Below are 27,599 nucleotides of genomic sequence, written 5' to 3' on the forward strand. Positions count from 1 at the left end.
ACGTGGTCTGCTGACCAGCCCAGTGGTGAGCTTCCTTTGATAGTGTGGGTGTTTTTCTGTGTCTCGGGGTGAGGGAATGCTTATCTATGCTGCCAACCTCTGGGTGCTGCTTCCAGGGGCCCATCATTGCGTGTTGGCTTAGGGGTGAGTGGGTAGGCACAGCAGAGAGTGGGGACCACAGGGCTCTTGGGGCCATGATCAGTCCTCCTGTTGTGTGCATATCTTGGGCTTCTAAAAGAAGCAGTAACGAGGGCCTGCAGGGTGCAGCCTGGGCGATGGGTCCTCATTGTGAACCTCATCTATTTTGAGCTTTATGAATCACAAAGCAGGGAGTCAAACGTAGCCAAGAAAATGGCACCCCTGAGGAATGCACAGATGGATTCCTGGGCCTGCCACCATCTCAGGAAATCAGGGCTTTGGTCCCCTCCAATCTCTTCCTCCGTAGGGTGAGAGATAACAATACCCCTCTCCTTCCCCGTGAGCCCGAGAGTCTGTTGGGCATAAATGAAAAAATGATTCCTAAGCTTCTTGCTCCTTGGTGTAAGTTGATGTATAAACCCACGGAAATGTGATGAGATTAACTCCTCAAAATAATAAGTGGCCAGAAGAGAAAACTGCACATTTGTATTTTTAAAGAAAAACTAGCGTCAGGTGGAAAAAAAAATCTGAGCACTCATGATGTAGCAGGAGGATTGTCTGCCATTGTCTGTGGGGTTTCTACCTCCTTTGCACCATAACTCTATCTCCAGGCTCCTGCGTCAGAGAGCGCCCATGATGGATGGACGGATGGATGTGCCTTGTCAGGGTGTTTCACCACGATTTCCCCGGGGGCAGTCTGTCTGTTGGCAGAGCACAGCCTCCCCAAAGATGGTATCTCTTGCAAACTCGACAGTTAACAGACAGCTCCTCTCTTTGTATATGTCCCCAAAGAAGAACTGTCTTAATTTGTTTTTTATATGGCATATTTTATTGTAATCCATATATGACTTGCAGGTTCCCAGTCCTCCATCCTGAGGCAAAAAATGCACGAGGAGTCAGAGGCTCCGTGAGCCTGTGACATCCAAGCGTTTGCATTTTTAAATGACCTGGGATTTAATTACTCACCGTGCTCCCATGTTGCACTTTCAGCCTCGTCTTGCCTGCATCCTGTTAATGAGCTCAGTGGTTCCAACAACCCAGTGGAAGCCTTGCATTTGGTGCATTGGGTGGCAGACTTGGAGCACCTGTGTCAAAAGCCTGTGGCTTTGATCTCCACCCGAGAGGATGGCTGCCCTGTCCACAGCCCTGGGGAGAAGCCATTGCTCTTCACTGGTGACTTTTTCTTTTTTTGTTTTGCTTTTATTTGTGCTTTCCTTTCCTCCCTCCCTCCCTCCCTCCCTCCCTCCCTTCCTTCCTTCCTTCCTTCCTTCCTTCCTCCCTCCCTCCCTTCCTCCCTCCCTCCCTTCCTTCCTTCCTCCCTTCCTCCCTTCCTCCCTTCCTTCCTCCCTCCCTTCCTTCCTTCCTCCCTCCCTCCCTTCCTTCCTTCCTCCCTTCCTCCCTTCCTTCCTCCCTCCCTCCCTTCCTCCCTTCCTCCCTTCCTCCCTCCCTCCCTTCCTTCCTTCCTCCCTCCCTCCCTTCCTTCCTTCCTCCCTTCCTTCCTCCCTCCCTTCCTCCCTTCCTCCCTTCCTCCCTCCCTCCCTTCCTTCCTTCCTCCCTCCCTCCCTTCCTTCCTTCCTCCCTTCCTCCCTTCCTCCCTTCCTTCCTTCCTTCCTCCCTCCCTCCCTCCCTCCCTCCCTTCCTCCCTTCCTCCCTTCCTCCCTTCCTCCCTTCCTTCCTCCCTCCCTCCCTCCCTCCCCCCCTCCCTTCCTTCCTTCCTTCCTTCCTTCCAAGACTTTCTATGCTTCAATCCTTGTTTGTCTGAGAGGTTTTTTCTTATTTGGAAACTGATTTGCTTCAGCTTGCACAGAAGCTGTCTCTGGTGTGATGGATCGTGCTGGAAGTCACCCAAGGAGTATCTCTGTTCCCAATTAGAAGTGCAGGCAGTGCTGCATACGGGGGCCTGGGGAGGTGGCTGGCTTGGGTGACAGCTGCTGCCGCTCCGGAGAGAGTACCGATCCGTGGGTTTGTATCCATGTGTATAAAATCAGGCTAATTTAAAGATGAATTAGGTGTTTGTGTTTTAGACCATTTTCTTTTAATATTAAGTGTTTGATGGCTCCTGTCAGGTTATGCAGTCCCCAAATTTGTGCAAGGGTCAAAATGAATACGCTTTTAAAGAATTATTAAATCTTATATCCAGATGAGCTGTATTAGAATAAAAACGAATCAATGAAATCCCTAAGGGCTCCATAGGGAGCGTGTCTAGGACATGCATTGTGCAAGAGCTTGGACCTGTTACCTTATTTTTCCTTCCCTCTGGGACCTCCTGTGGTCTGGAGCCAGAGAATGTACCCTCTGCTGCTTTGTTGGGAGGGCACTGGTTAGCCTGTCACTCTGACCTTGCAGGCTTTACCCATAGTGCTTTGAAACCAGGGTTTGCCAGGGGTCGGCTAGAATGTTGTTCTGGAATGGTGCTCAGCCGGGTATCAAGTAGACAAAACTAAGAGCATATTTAACGTCCTTCCATTTTTTAGAAGCAAAATCATAGCAAATGTTCCTTTTAATTCTGTAAACCTGTGGTGTTTAATATGGTAGCCACCAGCCACATGTGGCCATGGAATACTTGAAATGCAGCTCATCTGAATTGAGATGCACTGTAAGCATAAAATACTCACTAGATTTCAAAGACTTGATGTGAATAAAATAATGTAAAATATCGCAATCATTTAAAAAGATTGATTACACATTGAAGTGATCATGTTTTGGGTATGTTGGGTTAGATAAAACATATATTAAGATTAATTGTGCCTGTTGCTCTTTCCTTTTATTAATGTGGCTACTAAAAAGTTTAAAATTACATGAATGGCTTGCATTATATTTCTATTGGACAGCATTGCTGTGCCATTAAATCAGAATCATTCAAACTTCGATAATAATAGCATGTAACATTTTTAGGACACTTAGAACATCCCGGGCTCTTTACTATATGATCTAATTTTGAATCTTGTTTTGAATTGAAAAAAAGCAAAGCCAAAATTGGTAAGCCTCCTTTTCCACTCTGTTTCTCACGCTAGTTTTTGTGGGAATCTTTTCAGAGTTTCTTTATGCAGTGTAGTACCATGTTTAATTCTCACACCAACACTATGAAATAGATACGACGATCATCCCCATTTAACATATAAGGAAACAGACTTAGAGGTTTAGGTAACCAGCCCGTGGTCCCTTGGCTAATACGTAGCAAGGCCAGGGTTTGACTCCAGGAGTTTCTGAAAGCAGAACTTCTATGAGCCAATTAAATATTTTGGTAATTAGGCAAGGATAATGCCACTAAATTTCTCTGTGACCCTGGGAAAGTCTCTGTGTCTTTCTGTGCTCTACTTTCCTCGTTAAGTGATTGGACTCCAGATGCTGTTGGGGGTCCCTTCTAGCTCTTCGAGTGTAGGAGAGCCCATTTCACTCTTCCCATTTTGCTTCTCTTCCCCCTCGTGCTTCTGACCCTGTGCCCATCTCAGAGGATCAGAGGACCAGAGGACCAACAGGGTAGACTGAATGATGGGAAAGCAGGATGGAGGAATGGTTAGCAGGGGAGGAAGAAGAAGCAGTAGGGCGAACAGCATGAGGGAGTTTACCAGCGATGGACAGCTCAGTACCGTTGTGCGGAGTGAACACCCCATGGGGATGCTGGCATAGAACAGAGCCCAGGACCTTGACACAGACCTGCCCTCAGCCTCAGCAAAGGTCTGCCTTTTATCTCGAAATATGAAAACTGTGGAGGTGGTCTAGGAGGGCAGTGAACATGCACAAAGGTTTGGGAAACGACTTTTCAGGGAAGGACCAGATCGAGGCAAGGTGAAGTCCGTATAGCGTAGAGATTAGGTGAATGGGTTCTGAGGCAGGTTGGGATCAAGGCTGGACTTTGCCCCTTACCAGGTGTCTGATACTGAGCAAGTTTAAGCCTCCCTAAGCTGCAGCATCCTCATCTGTGAAATGGGATGATAACTGTGCTCAGCACTTGGGCGGCGGTGGGGATTAAGTGATACGTAGCAATAACAGCTGACACATTTTGAATGTTTCCTATGTGCCAGGCACTCCGCGTGTACACAAACGTATCAGTGCTTGTTGGGACTCAGCCTGAGCCTGCAAACTTCTAATAAGAATACAATGAGTGGGGCTCTTGTCACGATCTTAACCGTGTCTAGGAAAGAAGATCCTTTGGCTGCATTCTTGTCCTGCTGTGTGGCTTTCAGTGAAGTTACTTAACTTTTCTGAGCCTCAGGTGACTCATTTATAAAATGAGATGATAGGACTTCCCTGGTGGTCCAGTGGTTAAGACTCCATGTTCCCAATGCAGGGGGCAAGGGTTCGATCCCTGGTTGGGGAACTAAGATTCCACATGCTGCAGGGTGAGGCCAAAATAAAAAAATAAAAAAATAAGAAAAAGAAAGTGAGATGATTAAAGCAGATGATTTGTAAGGCCTTTTCAGCTCTAAAATACTGTGCAATTCTGGAAATAGGATTTATTTAGTGTTGAGAAGGCTAAGGGGGATACTAAAATATGAACTTCATAAATAAAAATATATATATGATGATTATAAATCTGAGGGATGGTGAACAGCTGTTCTCTTTTGGCTGAGGACAGGACATGAGGCAACATATTTTAATTGTTTTAGATTAATCATTTGGAAGCCTTTTGTGACTTGGGAGAAAGACTAATATGTCATTGGAGCAGGCTCTGGAGCTGCACACTCTGAACTCACCAAAGCAGACAGTTGGCTATTTTTCTGTGTGATGTAACTTCACCACACAGCCCTTCCTTGACCCCCGATCTAAAGTAGACACCCCCCCCCCACACACACTGTATTCTTTCTTCACATTTCACCCTGTTGCTTTTCTCTGTAGCACTTATGACATTTTGTAAGTGCATATTTATTTTTACTTAGCATTTAATGTCTATTGTTTTAAAATTTTATTTAATTTATTTTTTATACAGCAGGTTCTTATTAGCTATCCATTTTATACATATTAGTGTATATATGTCCATCCCAATCTCCCAATTCTGTCTCTTTAGATTGTCAACCATCTAAAGCCGGGTTGGTCGCTATTTGGTTCACCTACTATGTACCTAGTTCTAACATGGTGGTCATCACATAGCAGGTGCTCAGTAAATATTTGTTGAATGAATAAGTGGGTGAATGAGTTTCAGAGGTGGTTGATTTGGGGGTAGTACTTCTTGATGGAGGTGGATCCTCTGCTTGCCTTTTTTGGTAAGAAAATCCCAAAGACCTTGTCTTTCAAGGGACTTTAGATACTGTTTCTCCTTCCCACCATCATCTCCTGGGGGCTGGTCATGCATGGGTGTGAGTTTCTTCAGTTTTAATGGGCTGCCTGAGCACCCTTTCTTATGGGCTGGCCAGCCTGCATCTGGCTCTGGTGGAGGAGATAGAAGGGGAATGTGGAGCTCCATTTGAATAAAGGCCAGTGGAACGTGGGTTGGTTGTGCTTGTTATTTCTGTCTGTTCCCCCAGAACAGCCTTTTGCCCTTCTTTATGCTGCCCTGTGCCCCAGGAAGCTGACCTCAATGGCTGTATCAGTGAGGCTCCCTTACCCTCTGGCTTCTGGTTGAGCTTGGCCAGTGGAAGGGCAAAGCAGGAAGACAGGGCAAGGAGAGAGAGGTTGGGTGTGTTGTACCTGGGTTCTCTGGCCCGAGAGCTCTCCATGGCTCTCTCCAGGTCTTGCAAACACACTCTTTCTATCCCCCAGGGATAGCAGGGCTCATGACCCCCCACTGTTAACTGCCCTGGTGCTTCCCCATTCCTTGTCCCCTAATTCCTGTCCACACCTCTGTAAACTCCATGCAGATGGGCCATTCGTTCCCCTGACCGTTTGCTCCGGCACCACCCCCTCATGGTCTTGCACCCATCTTACCTGATACACGGTAGGGACTACGCATCTAATCGCAGGGGGTATGAAGTGCAGGGTCCGGGGAGAGGTTGGAGGAATATTTTGTAGTAAATCTGAGTATGATCGCCTGTACGTGAGGTTTCTGTTTTTAATGAAAAAAACAGAAAAAAAAAATACCCCAAAACAAACCAAGAAACCCTCAGCCACCCTCCTTTGGGTTAGGAGTTGAAGAATTCTTGAGAAAGGGGTTCAGTTTCTCTCTCCGATTTCTCTCATGGGCAGGGCCGGCACTGGCTGCCACTGCTCAGGTGGCCCCATGATCTCAAGCCCCACGAAGCCAATCAGACTCTGATGTCTTCAGAACAGACGCCCCAGTGTGCGGGCACTGCAGCTCCCAGCTGCTGATCAGGGGCCTGTTAGGCATCTGCTCTCGTTCTTTTTCTTCACTGGGCTTCAGAGGCCTTTACTTCCCTGGTGAGTTGATAAGAACAGCCTCTCTGAGGTTGAAATAGCTTTTCATGGAGCAGACTGGAGCTGGGCAGCCAGCATGGCCGGGGGGAGGTCACGGAGTTGGCAGACAAGAGTTGGCATAGAGGGAGAAGATAATAAAACTTGAGGCCGACATTGGTGCACCGCTTTAGAGTTTTCAAAGCGCTTGAATGCAAAGGGACACATTTATGCTCCACAAAATGGCCTGGTGGGGTGCTGGGCATTGTCGCCCTCACTTTGTAGACGTGCAAAAGGGCTCGGGGATCCTTGAGCGCCTCGCCCAAAGTCACGGAGCCGGAGGGTGGCAGAAGCAGGACAGAGACGCAGGCCGTCTGACCCCGTGTGCTTCTGGCGCCCCTTCTGCCCTGTCTCCGCCGTCTCTGAGGGAGCAGGCAGGGCTGGGCTCTGGCTCTGGGACTGTGAACTGGAGATGGAAACGCTGAACTCCAGTGTTCCTGTTCGTCCCGGAGGAGAGATCGCAGGCATCTTGAATCCTTGCCGGGGGCTGCGGTTCCCGCATGCCCCCAAGGGCCACCCTTCCTTTCCCTCCTGTCTCTCCTGTTTCCAGTGGCCTGACACTGCTTTTCTGTCCTTGTTTTTCAGAAGTGGAGCTGCCTCTGAAGAAAGATGGGTTCACCTCAGAAAGCACCACCCTGGAAGCCTTGCTCCGTGGCGAGGGGATCGAGAAGAAGGTGGACACCAGGGAGGAGGAAAACATCCAGGAAATACAGGTATTTCTGTGCTTGCGGGACGGGTTGGGGGTGGCCCCCAAGCATCACCGTCGTGCTTCCGGAACTCCAGCCCCAGCTCTGGTCATTCTCTCAAGGGCCAGGGCTGCGTCTCAACTTCCCACCACAACTGGGAAGCTGGCCTTGGTCTCCCTGTTAGTCCACTCAAAACGTAGTTTTGGAGCCTACTGTGCGCCAGGCACCGTGCGAGGTCCTGGGGACACAGTGGTGAGTGAAACTGACCACATCCTCTTTCCCGCCCCCCGGGAGCCAGCAGCCACAGCCCAGGCTTGGAAAGCTCGGTTGTCTGGGGCCGCCAGCCCCGCAGGGATCCCCACCGCACCCCTGCCTCACACACACCCTCATCAGCTCTAGTTCACCGGCTGTCTTGTCCTTCCCCAGCACCACCCACCTGTCCTTCAAGGCCAGTTTAGAAGTCATCCCCCAGGCAGGTTGGTGGCTTCCATCCCCATGTGTTCACCACCCTCTGTGCACAGCATGGCTAAGGCTGCCACCACGCAGGGTCACCACGCAGGATTACAATGGTGTGCTCTGATGGTGTCTTATTTATGTGTCTTGAGCCCCCATTGTTGAATCCAATGGTTGGCACAGAAGCTCGTAATATTAATGAATACAAATATGAAATCATAGTTTTTAATAATTAAACATAATGAAATTATTAAAATTAAATTACATTAATACTTTATATTAAAATTATATATTTTATGTTATACATATGTTATACGATTACATATTTATTAATTTTATATCCAATCTAATATTTGCATATTAATTTATTAACATTGTAATTAAATGACTACCAGTAAAATGTTTGGTTTGCTTCGTCAGTACCACAGTGTGTGGGTTCCGTCGAGTCAGAGACCGTGCCTTCGTGTTCACTGTTGTACCCTCAGGGCCTTGCACGTGCTCAGCAGAGTCTGGTCTCAATAAAGGTGTTGAATGAGTCAGTGAACGTGGCCTCCTTCTCTGCCATTCCTGCGTTCAGATGAATGGTCCAGTCTTTTCCGTTTGGTTGTCACAACATGGCTTATATTTGTTCCCTCCTCTACTTGTCAGACCTACAGCCCTAGTAAAGATCCTTATTGACTGAAACCTTTATATGTCTGACACACCTTGGAGTTGTCTTCGACCCCTGTCTTTCTCTCACACCCAATATCCATTCATCAGGAATCCTGTCCACTGTGCCTCAACACAAATCCAGAGCGTGGCCCCTTCTCACCACATCCACCGCTGCTGCCCTGGTCCGAGGCACTCACATCTCCTGTCTGAATGGTTGCAGTTGCTTTCTAAGTAGTCCCCTGCTCATGGCTGAGAGGGAGCTCAGACCCTGCACTGGCCCCTGTTCTCCCGAGAAGAAGCCGCGGCCCTCTCCCCTCTCTCTGACTCGCTGCTTCCTCTCTTCCTGGCTGACTCAGCTCCAGGCGCACCGACCCTCGGCTACTCACGTACACACCAGGTGCGCTCCACCTCCGGCTGTGCTCTGGCTGCTTCCTCTGCCTCACGGCCCTCTCCCCATATGCTGGGCTCTCACCCTCACCTTCTTCCAAGTTTTGGTTCCTGTCTCTTCTTCTCTGTGAAGTTTACCCTGACCACTGAATGTAATACCACATCCTGTGCCCTCTCTGCCCCGCAGCACTCCCGATTCTCTTACTCTGCTTTCCTTTTCTTTTTCTTTTTCCCCATAGGTTTTACCAGCATCTAACATACTTTATAATTTACTGATTTATGATGCTATTGTTTATTTTCTGTTTTCTTCTAGTAGGATGTAAACTCCTCAAGGGCAGGAATCTTTGTCTCTCTTGCTTGCACCCCTTTGTATCTCAAGACCTAAACAGTGCCTGCACATAGTAGGTGCACAGTAAACATTTATTGCGTGGATGCACGAGTGAACAGATTCCTGTGAGTTGCCCGTCTCCAGTCTGTCCCCTCTCCATCATGTCCGACTTTGATAGCTGACCTTTCATCCCAAAACACAATGCTGCTTGTGCCATGCCCTTGTTTAAAAAACTTGGCTAAAACACTTTTGTTTCTCGCTAAATGAATCTAAAGTGATGAGTGTGATCTTCTTGGGCCTCCTCTCTCCGCTCCTAACCTAGTTTTCAGGCTTATTTCCCACGATTCCTTTACTCCCTCTGTTCTCCAGCCTCCTTCCCTCCGTGCCTCTGGTCATGCTGTGCCCTTTATCTGGCATGCCTTTTCTTCCATCACCACGTGTACAAATTCCACCCACCTATTAGGCTCAGCCCTGATACCACCTTCCCCATGAAGCCTTTCTTGATCACCCCCCACCCCCTAGTTCTCTTTTTACCGCTGGCATTTAGGGCACCTAGTACTTTCTTTTTCTTCTTCTTCTTTTTTTTTTTTTTTTTTGCTATTCATGTATTATCCCCCATTTTTGGACTTTTAGATCTTTGAAGTCACCGTCTGTCCCATCTGTATTGCCTGTTAAGAGTATTTTTGCTCAGTTGGGGTAATTTGACCGAGTCAATGAGTGGGACAGAACCATTGCCCAGAAGCCTTGATGCTCTAGAGAGAGGCAGCCCTTTCCTTTTCGAGCGGGCAGTGGGTTCGAGTCCTTCTCAGGCAGCATTGGGCCAGTATACGGGTCGTCATTGTCGAATCATCATCATCACCATCCTCCCCGATGTAACCAGAATGTCTACTATATGCAAAGCATGGGCCTACGACCTGCTGTGCTAAGAACTGAAACCAGGACCAAAAGCCAGAAGAGTTTACATGTTTTTATTGGCTTTGATTATTAAAATAAAGTGCACATGTAACAAATGGACTGTTTTGTTCATTTTTCCATTCATTCCATCAAAGTTTATTGAGTGCCTCCTCTGAGCAGGCATTGTGCTGGGCTCTGGGGTAACAGGGAAACCAAGAGAGACCTGTCCCCTCTGCTCATACTTATTTTGTAGCATGACATACAGACAGAAAGCAAGTAAACAAACAAGTAAAGTAACTGCATTTCAGGATAAATGCCATGAAAAGAACAGAGTGTGAAGGCTCAGCATAAGAGGAGGGACGGATTCTAGGTAGCATCCTAGGGGAGACAAGGGCTATACCCCGGTCCTGTGAGATGAGAAGGAGCCAGTAAAGTGAGGAACCTGGGAAGGGCTTTCTGGGCAGAGGAGCAGTGCTCTTGAAGGCATCGCGATAGTTCTGAGCTCGTTGTGTGCAAAGAACAGAGGCTGGTGTGGCTGGAGCAGGGTGCCAGGGAGAGAAGGGCCGGGGAGGCACTTGGAGAGGTGGGCAGGGCCAGACCTGCAGGAGGCTCTTGGATTCATGGGACGTGAAAAAGGAAGCCATCTGGAGGATTTTAACCAGGGCAGTGAATTTGTGTTTCCTTAAGACCCCTGTGGATGCTGCATGGAAAGGAGACTGGATGCAGGGCCAGCAGTGCAAGGAGGGAAATAGCAGAATTTTGCACTCTTCCAGCTGGAGATAATGGTATCTTTAAAGAGGAATTCCTCTGATACACACACAATTAAAAAAAAAAAAAAAAAAGAGGAATTCCTTCTTTTTTAAAAAAGCACAACCACAAATGATCATTATCATCACCGTAAAGACTGGTTAGAGTAACAGGGAGCAAAGTTGTTTTAAAATGTGTTTATTTTCCAGATAATGTCCTTGGACAGGGAATGCAAGTGTGTCACGGGGGATGAGCTGCATCTCTAGTTGGACACCCCTGCCCTTCATTCCTAATACAGGATGCTCCCTCTGCTTCCTGAGCCCTGAATACGGGCTTTGTTTGTTAGGAACTCCTGGCTTCTCCCAAGTTGTGTAGAGAGGCTTCTGGTGTCAGGGCCACGTCGCAGGAAATGCAGAAACACAGGAAATGCAGAAACACAGGAAATGCTGCTGTCACATGTGAGGCCTGGGGCTCGGACCAGAGGTTCTAGAGACACAGGGAAGCCAGTGAGAAGAGGGAGGGAGAAGTCAGTTTTCTCCAGGATGTTGAAGCTGTGCGGCACATCTAGGGACTAGTGCCTGCACAGTTTTCACCTTTACCAGCTTTCACCTTCCAACCCAGCTTTCACCTTCCAACCCAGAGTCCATACTGTGGGTACTAAATACCTTCATAATAAAAAATGAGAGTGGCATCAGAACTGCACTGAGATGCCAGAGGCAATGATCTTTAAATTCGAGGCACTTGGAACTTACCATGATTAAATGACTTCAACACCCAGAGAGTTTGCAAGATGGCTACACAAACAGCAACAGTTGTTGTAAGAACGACACCTTGTATTTATGCTACATCTTTTCACCAAAGGCTGCAGAGCATCTGACTTGTCATTGTCTCACTAGTGTTCCCCCCTACGGTTCAGGAAGCCAAGGCGCAGGAAGGCTAGGACACTTGCTGTGGACCCGGGCCAGCGTTTCCTAGCTGTGGGCCAGAGGTTGTGTCTGGCAGATGCCGTTGCTTCTCTGTTAGGTGGCGAAGGTTGACCCAGAGAGCCTAAGCGCTATCAGCTGATGGCTTCCCATATAAACCTGGTAGAGAAGCCAGAGAAGAATTTACTAGACCTATTTTGAGTTCTTTGGGAGGATTTGGCGATTAGCAATATCCTGATCCCTGCGATGGGAATGGAACTCTCTGACAAGAAGGCAATGGGAGAAGGTCACTGGAAACTCACCCCTGGGCTTCCTGCTTTGAGGACAGGCCCAGGGCATTGTCCAGGAGGCCACTGGAACCGTGATGGTGATACCAGAAGTCACTACCATGCATGCTGCTTTCTAAGTCTTTTTAAAAAAAATTATTTAGCAGCATGAATGGTTTTTCTTTTTCAATTTTATTAATTTTTATTTTTTGTCTGTGTTGGGTCTTCATTGTTGTGCATGGGCTTTCTCTAGTTGCTGTGAGCAGGGGCTACTCTTTGTTGCAGGGTGCGGGCTTATCATTGCAGTGGCTTTTCTTTTTGCAGAGCACAGGCTGTAGGCGCATGGGCTTCAGTAGCTGTGGCACGTGGGCTCAGTAGTTGTGGCTCGTGGGCTCTAGAGCGCAGGCTTAGTAGTTGTGGCGCACAGGCTTAGTTGCTCTGTGGCATGTGGGATCTTCCCGGACCAGGGCTCATGTTCCCTGCATTGGCAGGCGGATTCTTAACTACTGCGCCACGAGGGAAGTCCCACTTTCTAAGTCTTTTCATAGCTCGTGTGATTGTCACACTATTACCGCAAGGATAGGTGGATGCTGTTGTCCTGTATAACTTGGTGCCCACCCACCTTTCTAGCTTCATCTTAGGCCAGTCTCTTCCTGAGCCACTGAGCTCTGGTCACATTGGCCTCTTCATGCTCTCTAGACAAGCCATATTCCCCTCCCTGCTTCAGGGAGTTTGCTCATGCTGTTGCCTTTGAGTAGAATACTTTCCCTCCTCTCGTCCCTTGCGTCCCTGTTCCCAAGGTTAGTCTCTGTCCATCCTTTACATCTAAACTTCCTTAGTTCACTTCCACAGGTAAGCCTTACCTGACCTCAGATTAGGAAAGTTCCCTTCTAACAACCTCTCATAGCACCTTGAACTTGACTGTCACTGTTTTCATAGCAGTTGTAATTATATGGTTATGTATGTTGATTGAATCTGTCCTTCCTTCATTAGACTGTAGAGTCCACTTGGGGCCAGGACTGTAGCCATTTTTTGGCTTATCTAGCACAGTACCTGCCATGTAGTCAGCCTTAGACAAATGTTTGTTGATTGAATGAATGAGTTCCTATTTTATAATTGGGGAAACTGAGGCACAAAGCGATGATGACTCACCCAAGGTCACACAGTGAGCTTATAAAGAAGCCCCCAGGGCTCCTGACATGGAATCCATGGGCTCCCCTTCCCCTTATCCCACTTCTACTCTGGGGGGCTGGGTCCTCTGCCACAGTCTCTCATCCCTCCCTTAAACCTAGAGATACGCACCTTACCTCCCCTTTCCTCCCCTACGCCAAAGCAAGTGAGGTGCTCAGGTCCTATAGGAAATACTGCAATATGCCGTGGAATTCTCAGACACAAGGGCTGAGAGAGAAATGGGAAACTCTGAGCTGATGAACCTGACCTTGCTTTGGTCATGGATTCTGCTATCTGATCTTGAGCAGTCAAAACTATTTTCAGCCTCAGTTTATTTACCTGTAAAATGGAAATTGGATTCTCTGCTGCAGTGTGACTCACGGGGCTGTTGGAGAGAGAGAATTAAAGTTATGATCTTTAAGCTCCATTACAAGTAATGTGCTGTAACGAAAATCCATTACTCTTAAAAAAATAACAATGGAAGATTATGAATAACACATTCATGTCAAATTCTGTTCAGATGGACAGGAAGTTACTTGCTTTCATCAAACAGGGCAAGATTCCAGAATGCCAGGGAAAGGAGAAACATATTTTCATATATTTGAGGTGGCCCTTTAGGAACAAAAGGAAAATTACATGAAAGTAAGTTTTGACCAGACATCTTGGGCCCACATAGAAGGGTACCCCTACCAGAGTATTCTCTTTTTAGAAAACATTTCTTGGGCAAAAAGAGTTGAAAAAGTCGGTGTTCTAGGAGGAGTTGGCTGGACGGGTCCCAGGAGAGAGAGTTGGTACCGCCAAGAGCTCCAGTTCCTGGCCAGCATTTTGGAGGCCTAGCTTCCCAAGCCATGGAAGCATCTTCACTGTGTTAAAAAAAAACACACCAAAACAGAACACCCTCCGAATTACCCTCTGATGGTTTTCTCCTTTGCATTTTATTTCTCAACGCTTCTATTTTCTTGTCATTTCAGAGGGTTTTGGAAAATGATGAAAATGTAGAAGAAGGAAATGAAGAAGAGGATTTAGAAGAAGATATTCCCAAGCGGAAGAATCGGACCAGAGGACGGGTAAGCCGTGAAGGGAGGAAAGAGATCAGGGAGGCCGGGGCCTGGCAAACAACTGGTCCCTAGATTCAAAATCCCACTGCAGCTAGATAGAGGGTGTATCCATGGTCTTCCTTGCAGGACACCCAGAGAGGAAACCTCCAGAAGAATTCTGGTTCTCAGGTGATAGCCTGCAAGAGTTTAGAGCTGGCAAGAGGGAGAGAAGAGGCAGACGGTGCCCCGAGGGGATGGTGAGGGTCTGGGGAAGGTGGAGGTTGAGGTGTGGGTGAAGGTGGAGGATGAGGGGAATGTGACCGCTGTCCCCATTCCTCAGTCATAGAATAAGGCGGAAAGTGTCCTGTCCCTGGGGCTGCCCCAGAATGACAGGGTCAGGACACCTGCTTTGGGGTACGTTTCACTAGGCAGAGAGTGGGAGCAAACTGGGAAAGCATGGGGGCCGCAGCTGATGGTTCCCAAGCCAGTGTGGCGGGGGCTTTGGAGGCGTGTGGGCCTGGAATGTGACAAGAAAAGGCCAGAAGCCTGGGGAATGGCAGAGGGGAAATCCGTGGTGGAAGGAATAAAAGTATGAGGGTGACTCTTAAGGGGAGGGAGCGAAACCTGAGCGGTGCTCTCTGGCATTCGGGGTGGTCCTCCAGAGTCCTCATGTTCAAGCCCAGAGGGGTTTTCTGGGATTACCTTCAGGGCTCTGCAGGAGTATCTGACAATAGCCAGATGCAGCGGGACCTGCGGGGATGAACTGCTGCTTCCCATCTGGAGAATTAACTCTCTGAGGCCTGTCTGGCTCCTTCAGGCTCTAGGCGGGATGCTTACCCCTCCTGTGGATTAGGGGCTAGTCCTGGATGCCCTCTGAGCTTGGGTCCAGTGAGAATTATGGCAAGCCTCTCTTCCCGTGGTTCTTGCGTCTGAGTACACATCAGAAACACCACAAGAGCCTATCGAAATGCAAATTTGCAGGACCCACTCCCGGGAGTTCTGATTTAGGAAGTCTGGGGTAGGGCCTGGAGAGCTGTATTATAAGCAAGTTCCTAGGTGACTGGTGCAAGGGGCCTAGCAGTGCCCATGCTGAGCTGAGATGCTCCGACTTGGACAGGAGCTGGAATTTCTCAGTCCGGACAGGGTGGTCCTCTGATGCTGCACACCTTATAGAGTCACAACTCAGCTTCAGCCACGATCAATGTTTTGACACTCTTGTTTAATCTTTTCTTTACTCTCACTTTTGGTTGGTTTGTATGTTTGTGGGGTTTGTGTGTGTGTGTGGAATATTTGAATGCAAGCCCCTAGACATTTTTTCATTTAACCCGTACATACCTCAATGTATATCTCTAACAGGTATCATTATCATACCCAATAAAAATAATGATTCTAACATCTACTATCCAGTCCCTGATCCTTTCCCCCTGATTTTCTCAAAAATGCCTTTTTATAGTTGGTTTGTTTGAAACTTAGGTCTCTTGTATTCTATAACATTCTTCTTCCTTGCTACTCCCTACCACATACATATTTTTTTTTTCTCCATGCCATTTATTTGTTGAAGAACTTGGCTGGTTGGTCTTGTGGAATTTCTCATATTCTAGATGTGGCAGACTGGTGGTGTTTAACGTGTCCCTCAGTCCTCTTTATCTCCTGAAAACTGGTGGTCTGATGAGAGACTGATTAGATTTGGGATAGTTGTGCGTGTGTGTAAGTATTTTTTGGTCAGGCTAGACTCTCTCTTAGGTGTGAGGTGTGCTTCTTATTGCTTCACATCTGGAGGTGTATGCTGTCCACTCGTTCTGCTTTCAGTGGTGGTAAAAATGATCAGTGGATTTGGGTGTTGTCAGCCAGATCTCTCCTTAGAAAGTGCCCCATCACCTTTTCACCTAATCATCTTAGTGGCCCCTGATGAACTTGCCTGGACCCATGCCTTCTTGGGAGGTTACAAAATAATGGATATCTTACTCCATTCTAAAGGAGGCTTTAGAATGTGGAGTTCCTGGGCCTTTTGTGAACTCCAGTTGCTGTGTACCTCCAGGCCTGCTTCCAACCCTTGTCTCAGCCCAAACCAAACTTACTCGAGTAGGTGATGGAGAATGGTCGTCTTTACATCTTCTCCACTCCCAACTGAAATCTAGGCGTTGAACTTGTAGTTGGCAAATACGAATTGGGTGTCTTCTCTGTAAGAACACCGGCAGAAGCAGCAGCAACAGCCATTTGTACTTACTGTATACTTCCTATACATCAGGCAGTGTGATGAGCTCTTCACAATAGGAGCTACGTTACTGGACTACACCACAGTGCATCATAAACACAACAGGTCGATAGCGATATCATAAACACGACATCGATAGTGACGATAGGTCCTTTATACTGCATTCTCTATTTCTGCACTGTTCTTTACAGCAGCCACTGGCCACATGTGGGTGGCTGCCAAGCACTTGACATGTTGCTAATTCAAATTGAAATGTGGTGTAGGTGTAAAATATTCACCGTATTTCAAAGATGTAGTAGGAAAAGAACGGTGAGCACTTCATTAATATTTTTATACTGACGACATATTGAAATGGTAATACTTTGGGTAGATTGGATTAAATAAAATGTATTCCTAAAATTAATTGCATCTGTTTCTGTTTTTACTCTTTTTTAAAAACGTGGCTACTGGAAAATTTAAAATGACACGTGACCCCCATTATATTTCTCTTGGACAGCACTGCTTCTTTCATTCCCATACGTGGGTATTATTACTCCTAGAGAGGTTAAGGAACTTGTTCAAGGACATCCAACCTAGTAAGGAAGAAGCTAGGACTTGAACACAGGTCTGTGCTTTTTCTACTGGGTCACATGTGGCCCAGTGCCCAGCATGTGACCACTGACTATTTTGTTGAATGAATGATTGAATGATGGAAAAAGAACAGAAAGTCATATTTCAGATTTATGGGAGTTGAGCAAAGGCCTGAACACAGCGAGGGGGCTGGATGGGGCCTAGACTAGCTCTGGGCCCGCCCGAGGCTGGCTAAGGGGCAGTCAAACGGCTCTCCATTGTGCAGTGACATTGTAGACATCCATGGTGGGAGCCGTGGGAGGACCTGGAAAGTGCAGGTGAGCCTACCTGTGCTGGAATAAGGTATGGAGCTGCTTAACCCACAGGCTCAAGGAAGCTACCCTTTAAGGTGTATTCAAGCTGCCACTGGCTCCTGGAGGACAGTCACTCCGTTTCTGTTGTCGGGACTGAGGTCTGAGGCTGAGACTATACATCTCAGTATGCGGCCCTTAGGCCGCAGCATCAGTGTCACCTGGGAGCTTGTTAGAAATGCAGATCCCCCCCAGACTCCACCCTAGGTGGGCTGAATTAGAGTCTGCAGTTTAACAGGACTCCCAGGTGCTCTGTGTGCTCATTGAGGAAGTCAGGGCTAAGGTAGTGATGACAAGAACAGTCTCTGCTTTGTTTGAACCGTGAGTTCAAATCCCAGCTCTACCACTTACTAGACTTTGGGTGGTTCAGGTAACCTCTGTGACCCTGACCAAATTGAATAAGTAGGCTGGGTCTCAGTTTCCTCATCATTAAAATTGGGGTAATAGTACACAGCCAATTTTGAGTGCTTAATAAAGGCTAGATATTATTAGGAGGGTGCAAGCAAAGGGAACAAATCTCAGAACCTTGACAGTGGAGATTCCCTGAGGGGTGAGAGAAACTGAGGCCCAACAATGAATAATTGTATCTGTGGTCACTTTAGCCCAACAAATCAAAGCTCTTTAAAGTTCATGGAATTCCTGTGAATCATCCATGTGAGTATTACCCATCAGTAAGTGTTTATGATGCACTGTGGTGTAGTCCAGTACTTTCAAACTTTAATGTGCATACAAAGCACCTGGTGATCTTGTTCAACTGCAAATTCTGATGCAGTAGGTTTGGTGGGTGGGGACTGAGATCTTGCTTGGTTAACAAGATCCCAGGAGATGGCAGTGCTGCTGGTCTGAGCACCTCACTTTAGATGGCAAGAGTGTAGAGCAGTGGTTCTCAATTTTTTTTGGTCTCAGGGATTCTTTACTTACAAATTACTGAGAGCCCCAAAAGGTATTGTTCTGGTGGGTTATAACTAGTGATACTTCCCATATTAGAAATCAAAACAGGAAAAATGTTAAATTTAAGAATACACGTGCACACAGAGTGATGACATCATTGTGTCGTGTAGCCGCTAGAAAACTCCACTGTGCACTTGTGAGAGTGAAAACTTTCAAATGACATTTTAGTACTATTACAAAAATAGTTTTGACACTGGAGACTCCCTGAAAGGGTCTCAGGGACCTCCAAGGATCCCTTGACCACTATTTGAGAACAACAGATATAGAGCGACTAGCTCTCTGCTCGGGACTGAGCCTGTCCGAGTTGAGAGTCTTCTAGTTGTAGGAAACTCAACTTAAGCTTAAGCAAAAGTGGGAAGTATTTGAAAAGCTGCTGAGCCATTGTCCCATATTTGAGCAATTTTTGAAGATTCAGGAAGCACAAGAAGGTGGCGGGGATTTAGGATTGGGAAAGAGTAAGGAACCCAGGCAGCTCTGGCCTCTACTTCTCCTTCCTTTATTCTTCTCTTGCAGGATTGCCTCTCCTGCTTCTCTGTGCACGTGGCCCCATAGTTCCTGAATTTATGGGTCCCCCAAGTGACCTGTACTAACTAGAGTCACTGTTTCCCAATTCTGAGTACCTTGGGGGTAGAATCTGGTTGGCCCAGCTTGGGTCACATGTCTATTCCTGAGCCAGCCAATCAACGGCGGCCAGTAGGGCAGGGCTGTGTGGTGCAGTCATGGCAGCCATGGCCCACCAGTGTGTGAATGGGGAGGTGGAATGGGGAGGAGTGGAGTCGGGTGAGTAGTTCTCAGAGAGGGAGGATGGTTTCTTTTGGACATCAGCTTCAAAGTTTTCTGTAACAGATTCTGGAAACCTGGGCCTCTGCCTTCTAGTGGCTCTGTGACTATGGGCAAATCATGAACCCTCTCAGAACCTGTTTCATCAAGTGCCAAATGGGAATAATATTACTTGGTTAAACTCAGATGGTGTTGTAGGAATTAACTGAGCTAATATATGTGAAAGAGCTTTGGATGCCGTGTGCCCAGCGTAGTGCTAAATGTCACGGGTTCATAATAAAGTACGAAGTGCCATCTTTGCCCTCGAGGACCTTGGAATTAAATTGAGGAGAAAATGCTAATAGTCATGATACAATCAGAAAGCAGCAGGCTTCTGACCGTGCACTTATCAAATGCAATAACAGTTCAGAGGAAAGAGCAATCAACTGGGCAAGGAGGGGAAATAATTTATTGAGTACTTCCTGTAGACCTAGTTCTGTCCCCTGTGGTTTCACACCCCCTTATTAGCACTACAACTCTGCAATAAAGATGTTGCTATGCCCATTTTACAGCTGAGAAAACTAATGCTTAGAGAAGTAACTTGTCTGAAAACACATGCTAGTGTTTAAACCTATGTCTGTCTGACTTTAAAGCTGATGCTTTACTCCTCAGTGTGGCAAGAGGAAGATTCTTGGAGGTGTGGCATGTTAGCAAGGCTAAAGCATGGAGCAGATGTGGATGGGCAGAGTAGAGGCTGATCCGTGACTGGGATCAATCAAAACAAAGACTTGGACGTAGCATCAGCATGAGGTGATCCTAGTAGGACTGGCACTAGGTCGTCAGTGGATATGTCAGTGGGCTTTGGATGGCAGTGAACGAATGGATGACCATGGGCTCCCGTCCTTCACTCCTTTTGTCTAATTGGTCTGAGACTCATGCAGGATGGATCGGGTAGGGCAACGCAGAGGTAGAACCCCAGCTGGCGGGTTCTTTGAGCAGTTCAGGGGTTAATTGATGAGCTCCTGGATTAAGATGTGGAATAGAAGGGAAATGCAAAGCCTAAGATGGCTTTTGAAGGAAGACACAATAGCACTTGGATACAGAGAATGAAGAAGAAGAACCAAAGATGATTAACTCACTGACCAGCCGACTGGTGGATTGATTCATTTATGCAGCAAACATTTATTAAGTGCTGCTTGGGTGACTGGCCCTGTGCCAGGTTCCAAGTATAATGGTCACCCAAATAGACGTTTTCCACCCTTATGTGGGGGAGATGGAAAACCAACAAGTACACCAACACACATATAATGTCAGACGATGCTATGTGCTATGACATGAAGCAGGGTAGGGGTAAGAGACCGATGGAGGGGATGAGTGAACATGCATTGGTCAGGAGGGCTTCTCTGAGGAGGTGACATTTGAGCAAGACAAGTAGGATTCCGAGTTTCCAAGCTTGAAACATTCCAGGAGACTAGAAGTGTGCTCCAACCACAGGAGGCGTCCCTTGCCTGTCCCCTCAATGCCCTATAGCCACAATCCCCATTTTGCAGTTGGGGAAACTGAGGTGCAGGGAGAAAGCGGGAGCAGCAGCCACCCTGCCAGCAGCCCTGCAGAGCGCAATTAAACCCTGGCTCTCAGCAGGGCCCCCGCTTCCTGCTGGCTGCTCCCAGCTCCAGCTCTCCTCCTCTTCTCCTGGGTGGTATTTTTAGTCTCCCAGAACCTCCTCCCTGAGTCTGCTGTTGCCTCTGTCATTCTGCTTGACTTGCTTTCACCTGCTCCCAGGCGCCTGTGACAGGGCTGTGGGCGGCACACGTCAAGCTGTCCCCGGCTTCTCCAAGGGGGGCTGGGGGGGGGGGCGCGGGCAGCTGAGGGTGACCACCCTCAACGTGGGCAGGCGGGGAGGCCTGTCAGTGCCTCGGGGTGACTGCCAGTGCCGCCCAGCTCCCTCTTGGGGTCAACTCTGAGTAATGAGGGCGAGGGGAGGGGACTGCGGGCTGGTGCGTGTGCAGGGGTGGGGGGCGGGGAGGCTAGGAGGGGAAGTGCCCTGGAGGGGAGGGAAGGAGGGAGGTGGAACTTTGTAATTTGTTTTGGAAAGAGACAGCCGAGGAGGTGGTGGCCTTGGTAGCTTGGCAGGTGGTGTTGATTGTGAAGGGTGTGTGTTTGGGGAGAGTGTGAGCCCCGTAGGGCTGGGGTACAGGCCTTTCCACTGTGACATCCCCAGGGAAACTGTGTGTGTGTGTGTGTGTGTGTGTGTGTGTGTGTGTGTGTGTGAGCAACTCAAGGCCTTTTGACCATGAAGTCCCCTCGGGGGTCACTTTTCCAGACCAGGCCCCTGGGACTGCCCCATTTTCCCTGCACACCAGGTGTTGCCATGTTTTATTTCTCATCTGCTGCACCTTCTTCTCTGTCCCCAAAGACCCCAGCAGGCCCTTTCCTTGGTTGGGAGTTTACTGCTACTCATTACCAGAGAATGACCTGGAGGAGGCTAGGGTGCTACCCATGTGACCGGTGTGGGACTTACAAAGGTCTAAAAATAAACCTTGCCATGTTCTTGTAGCCACTGTCCTGGGGCTGCCCAGCCGCCAGCTCCCTCTCTGGCTGCTCTTGTCTATCCTTGGAGGTAGAGCCCATCCCACCCTCACCCCGGATGATGCTGGTGGAGATGCACACAGGGTGGGGGTCTCAAGAGTCCAGCCCCAGGAGAGTGTGAGGTGTCAAGGGCTCTTGCCACTGGCTGGAGCCCCGAGGCAGACCACACAGGGGGGCCTCAGCAGAAGCTTGCCCTATGGAGTAGGCTGAGCAGGGGGGAGGGGAGCTCACGCCCCGATGCTAGGCCTGGCTGCCTCTTTTTTTTTTTTTAAAGCATTTTCTGGTCTATCTCATCTTTTTAAAAAATTTATTTTATTTTTGGCTGTGTTGGGTCTTTGTTGCTGCACGCAGGCTTTCTCTAGTTGCGGCGAGTGGGGGCTACTCTTCGTTGCGGTGCCTGGACTTCTCACTGCGGTGGCTTCTCTTGTTGCGGAGCATGGGCTCTAGGCATGCGGGCTCAGTAGTTGTGGCTCACGGGCTTAGCTGCTCCGAGGCACGTGGGATCTTCCCGGACCAGTGCTCGAACCGTGTCCCCCGCGTTGGCAGGTGGAATCTTAACCACTGCGCCACCAGGGAAGCCCTGGCTGCCTCTTGAGAGACTTGAGCTGGAGGGGAGTGTGAACACAGGAGTCTGGGGTGATAGCTGCATGTACGCTACTTGCTCTAATTCGCCCATTATCTGGGCAGCTGAGGGGAGCTGGGTTGGCACCCACATGTGGTTTCAGCGAAGCTGGCTAAGGAGTTGGAGGAAGAGATCCTAGGGGCAACAGTAGAGGATGGGAATTCTGACTGCTCAAGGCTTTGCAGTCAGACTGTCCTGAGTTTGCCTCCTGGCTCTGCACTTAGTGAGCAAGTGACCTTGGGGAAGCTACTAATCCCTCTGTTGCCTCAGTCTCCTAAATCTGCAAAATGGAGATAATAGTAGCACCTGCTTCTTGGAGTTGTGAGGATTCAATGAAGTGATACGGCTGAGTAGCTGAGTGATTTGGGTAGGTTACCTAGCGTCTCTGGGCCTCAGTTTCCTGGCCTGTAAAGTGGGGTTGGTATATGAGAGACTACAAATGTAGTATAAAGTTGAATGAGGAGATATGGGTGAAGCGCTCAGGGCCTCACAGAAAACGTGCTCAGGAACCGTAGTGATTGTCAGCATAACAAGCATCCCAATATTCCCATGTCTCCCCAGGCCCGCGGCTCTACAGGTGGCAGAAGGAGGCACGACGCCGCCTCTCAGGAAGACCACGACAAACCTTACGTCTGTGATAGTGAGTATGGCAGACGCCGCCTTCCTGCCCCAGCCCCATGCTTCCTGTGCCGCCCCAGCCTCAGGCTCGCTGGCTTCTGCTCTCGGGCCTGCCTGCTGCTGCCTCACCGCAGTCACGCCCTGACCTCCCCTCGTTGCTGCACCAGGCCCTGGTGTTGCTTGCAGGAAGGAGAAGCAAGCCCGGAGGCCTCCCCGCCCTGTGCTCCTCTCCCTGTAGCGCCCTCCTTCGTGGCTTTCCTCCGGCTCTCTCTCTTTCACTCTCTGCCTCCTTAAGGTTCATCCTCTATTTCTTTCTCTGTTTCAGAGAATTCAAACAAAAGCATAACTCAAAATCCTCCAACAAAGGTACTTGGCTCCTGTGGCTTTTCATTTGTTTCCCTTTAACTTCTTTTCTCTTTCTCGCTCTCCTGTCCTAGGTGGGGCAGGTTATGAATCTTTCTCTGACCACGACTTAGTTTAATAAATGGCCCTCGATCCATCTCCAGCTTCTCTTGCTTGCTTCTGAAACATCTTTGGACAAGCGACTGCCTGGCTCCTGGGTTTAGGGTCTGCAGACAGAGATGGGGAGGGGCCAAGGGGCAGAGCAGCGGGGGCGGTGGCAGCGGGTGGACCTCCAGGGACCTGCAGCTTTCCGAGGGATTGCTGTCAGCTTGAGAGAGCTTTTGGCTTTCTCACCTATCAGAGCACTGGGGGATGGATTTTTTTTTTTTTTTTTTTTGCGGTACGTGGGCCTCTCACTGTTGTGGCCTCTCCCGTTGCGGAGCACAGGCTCCGGACGCGCAGACTCAGCATCCATGGCTCACGGGCCCAGCCGCTCCGCGGCATGTGGGATCTTCCCGGACCGCGGCACGAGCCCGTGTCCCCTGCCTCGGCAGGCGGACTTTCAACCACTGCGCCACCAGGGAAGACCCGGGGGCGGGGGGTGGATTTAAAAGCCTTGCCTTAGGGACTTCCCTGGTGGTCCAGTGGTTAAGACTCCACGCTTCCACGGCAGGGGTCCTGGGTTCAATCCCTGGTCGGGGAACTAAGATCCCGCATGCCGTGTGGTGCAGCCAAAAAAAAAAAAAAAAATCCTTTCCCTAGTTATCTTCTCACCATATCGGGTGCCATCTGCTCGCTCCATGGCAAGGGCAGCCCTCGAAACCCCTCTCCCTGACCATCTTCCCTTCCCACCTTCTTCTCTCTGAGGAAGCAGAGCTCCACCGTGGGCGAGAAGGGGCTGCAGTGAGGATGGCAGCGGGACCGCTGAGGCAGGGCCCCGGGTACAGTGGTTCCTCGGGCGTCCTGCCCGTCTTGCCAGTGTCTGCAGTCTCTGTGAAAGTGGGAGAGACCCAGGGGAAGATGGGGCACAGGGAGTACATCGGGGGTGGTGCCCTTTTCCTCCCTCTTCACTGGCCTCTTTTGATTTCAAAAAGTTGTTCTGTGCCCGGTGGGGTGACAGCTGGTTGGAGAACCTTTTGCTAGAAGAACTCAAACTCCATGACCCCCACTTGGCTGCTTAATACACCGTGCAGATGACATTCCTGAGACGACTCCTGCAGGTAACATCTCCATCCCAAGCCGAGGCCGGTTCAGCATGAGGAGGGAGCAGGGCATGGGTCTGATGTCTCTCAGCAATACCAGGAGGTGCCTGCTTCCGCCTGGGTCTTGCTTCCTGGATGGGGTTCAGTTTTGTTCTGATGTATAAAAGCCCAAGCATGCTAGCCCTCGGAAGACTGATTCTGGGCTGGGAAGGGTCCTTCAGACCCCCAGGGGGCAGGCTTTCCAGCTGTGTCTGGCCAGAGCAGTCCAGCTATCAAGAAGGCCAAGAGCTGCTTTGGAACTGGGGCATTGCCACTGCATTCCTCTTTCAAAAAGCTGTATTTTCTTAGGTGATTTTCTGCTACCGCAGATAGTGGGATTACCTTTCACGCTCTCTCTCCAGCTTTCATTGGGTTCTCAGCCGGAAATAATCCCAGACACACCCATGCGCCCTTCTCCACCCTCCCCTCAGTTCCTGTCTTCCCTGCCTTTGCCTCCTTAGTATTAAATCCACGCAGCGCCCTTGTGGGTGTCCCTGTCTGGCCTGGCTCACCCCCTCGCCCCCGGGCTCCTGCGGCTTTGTTTAGGGCTCTCAGTGCCATGTGCTGTTTCCTGTTCCCCTCCCCACGGGCTCTGTGTCTCCTCCTGTTTACCCTGTGGAGCTTGGGAGGCCTGATTGCAGGCCTGGTGGCAGCTTTCTGGAAGTCTCAGGGGCTGATGTTTTGGCTCTGCCTGCACAGGCGCTGCCTGCTTTTTCCTCCCTCGGAGGGACAAGGTCCACCGTGGAACGCCCGTCTCTATCCTGGCTCTCTTAGGAAATTGTGTGGCAGCTCAGTGATTAATAGACTTTATTTTTATCTGGTGCCCTTCAGACATGTGATCCTTTGGGATACGAATGACCTTTGGAGAGGTCACAAGGCCCACCTCCCACCCCCACCCCCCAGCTGAGCAAGGAATGCTTTTAATAATCTCTAATGCATCCTAAGTAGAGAGGTGTCTCGTCAACTCCTTGAATGTCCCCAGGGATGGTGTTACCATAAGCTGCCCTTTCTTCCATGATTCCAACTGTGCTTTGAATGATTGTTTTTTCCTTAATGGGAGCTGAAATTTTTCTCTCCTACAGGCCTGCTTAGCTTTTGTGCATCTTTTCCCAACAAATAGGCACCTTCAGGATTTCGTCTATGCTGGAGGCCCTCATAACATCCCCTTGTATTCTTGGTTTACCTAGGGACGCATCCCATAATTTCTGCAATGGCCAGCTCAGAATTCTCTTCCAGGTTTAATTTAAGCTCAGCACTTTCATTGGAAGTAGCACCCAGGCCAAGTGGTTCAAAGAGTAACAGACACATTTCCTTGTTTATTTTACACGTCGGCTTTTAACACCACCCACGTCTGTAGAGAATAGAAGTAATTGGCCACGCCACTGCACTGTGTACCATCTCAAACACTTCCCACCCGGTGCCTGTCCTGACCCCCGGGCCAATGCCTCTCCAGGTGTGTGCTCTTTTCTACTTCTACATTTGATTATTCCTGCTTCCATAAATCACTCTGTATTTGGCCCTATTGAGTCTCCATAAAGAGATACAATAATATGTGACTTCAATATGCAAGATTCAATAAAGGCAAATTTAAAGACATTGCCCAGTAGTTAAATTTCATTCACCACAGATTCACAATCCCTGCCATTTTTGTATTGTCTATGGATTGATTTGCATAATCTCCACTCCATCTTTCGAGTTATTTATGAAAATATGAGGCCACCTTGGACCCCACCACCTCTTTCCAGGTTTCTGTGGAGTAGGTGTAGCTATTTTTCAGATGTGATTGTATTTAACCATTCCTGGTATATATTCCTATATAGTTGTCCTGCTCTGTTCTCGGTCCAAGCTTCCCTTTCAAGGTGGGTGGTTGAAATATTATCTTAGCTGCTAACTTCAGGTGATAGATAGTTTGCTTGTTACCTTTCACTCAGCCCTTGAATTTATTCCATCTCAGAGAAATATTAAAATCATCTGAACATAATTTATTTTTTACCCAATCCATGGTGTGTGTGTAGATGAATACTTCATTTTCCAGCAAGTAACCAATCTCTATTAATTATCCTGAAAGTTTACCCAGCTTCAGGATTAAAGTTCTGTTTCTTCCCTTTCAATCTCTTGCCAAAGGGAAAGTGTTCATTCCCTACAGCAAAGCACCTACATGTGACTTTGTAGGAAAGGCTGTTGGTGCTGGTCAAAGTGTGGACCTGGACCACCTGTGCAGAGACAACCGAGATGTTTATTAAAATGTGGATTCTTGGGCCTCACACCAGAGCTCCTACGTCAGAATCACTGGGAGTAGGCCTAGGAGTCTGCATTTTTGAGAGCTTCTCAGGCGATAATTATGAATACTGATTTTTGAGAATGACTGGTCTACCGCATTCAAATTCGAAAACTTCTGGCCTCTGACTGATCAGCCCTTTTATTATTCCCTGTTTTTTGCATCTGGAAGTTCTGGAATCTCCAGGAATTCTCCAGGCAGAGTGCCACCAGCTTGCATTGCTGTTTTAGTTGGTCTCTTTAGAATCTTTCCTTTCCTGTTCTTTCAACATTGATATAAAACTCAGTAGTCCGAAATAAAATTCAGCAACCCAGTACTTGACTTTAGTTTACTTAATGGCTTTAAATCCCAATAATGTAATTAACTCCCTTTTATAGGTGAGATGATAACTGGGGATAGACATATGAAAGAAATCCTTGGGTTTGGGCTACTGAGATATTTTGAAAATAATTTCAAGAGTTTGCCATTTCTCTTCCTAACTGTTCCCAGCTCTGGATTTTCTGTTAGCATCACTGGGGAAGACTCTTGATGAGAGACTCACTTTTCTATTTTCTTTGTTCAAGGAGCATCATAGGAAAGAAGATGGTGGTGATGGGGTGATGTTCAGGGAGAAGGAGAACATTTTGTCTCTAAGCTTCAGCCATTTAGGGAGGAACAAAGCACCCATTTGCCCTTCTGCGGGGCACAATGGAAGTGATTTGTGAAGTTTTTTTTTTCCTTTCCCAATTTTTTCTTTAAAAAAAATTAAATTTAATTACATTGTAGAAAGAACACTTAACCTGAGACCTACCCTCTTAAATTTTTAAGTGCACAATATATGTTGTTCAGTAGGGGTACATTGTTGTACAGAAGATATCTAGAGGTTGCTCATCTTGCTTGATGGAAACTTTATGCTTGTTGGTTAGCGATTTCCTATCACCCCCTCCCCACCAGCCCCTGACAACCACCATTCCAGTCTTCGATGCTTTGAATTTGTCTACTTTAGAGACCATATAGGTGGACTCACGCAGTATTTGTCTTTCTAGGACTGGCTTCT

General features: G+C 48.3%; 1 protein-coding gene across 2 annotated transcripts in view; it reads left to right on the forward strand.

Moving 5' to 3' along the window:
- DPF3 (double PHD fingers 3) overlaps positions 1–27,599 on the forward strand; it is a 266,033-nt gene that overhangs the window by 132,116 nt on the left and 106,318 nt on the right. For both annotated transcript variants that reach the window (XR_010942065.1, XM_067731443.1), the window contains exons 4-6: positions 7,072–7,199; positions 13,963–14,058; positions 22,646–22,724. Coding sequence is in view for 1 of the 2 variants with exons in the window: in XM_067731443.1 (XP_067587544.1) it covers positions 7,072–7,199; positions 13,963–14,058; positions 22,646–22,724 (303 nt within the window). In the remaining variant the exon portion in view is untranslated. The remainder of the gene's footprint in view (positions 1–7,071; positions 7,200–13,962; positions 14,059–22,645; positions 22,725–27,599) is intronic.

This window comes from Pseudorca crassidens, chromosome 1 (genome assembly GCF_039906515.1).
Source record: "Pseudorca crassidens isolate mPseCra1 chromosome 1, mPseCra1.hap1, whole genome shotgun sequence".
NCBI lineage: Eukaryota > Metazoa > Chordata > Mammalia > Artiodactyla > Delphinidae > Pseudorca > Pseudorca crassidens.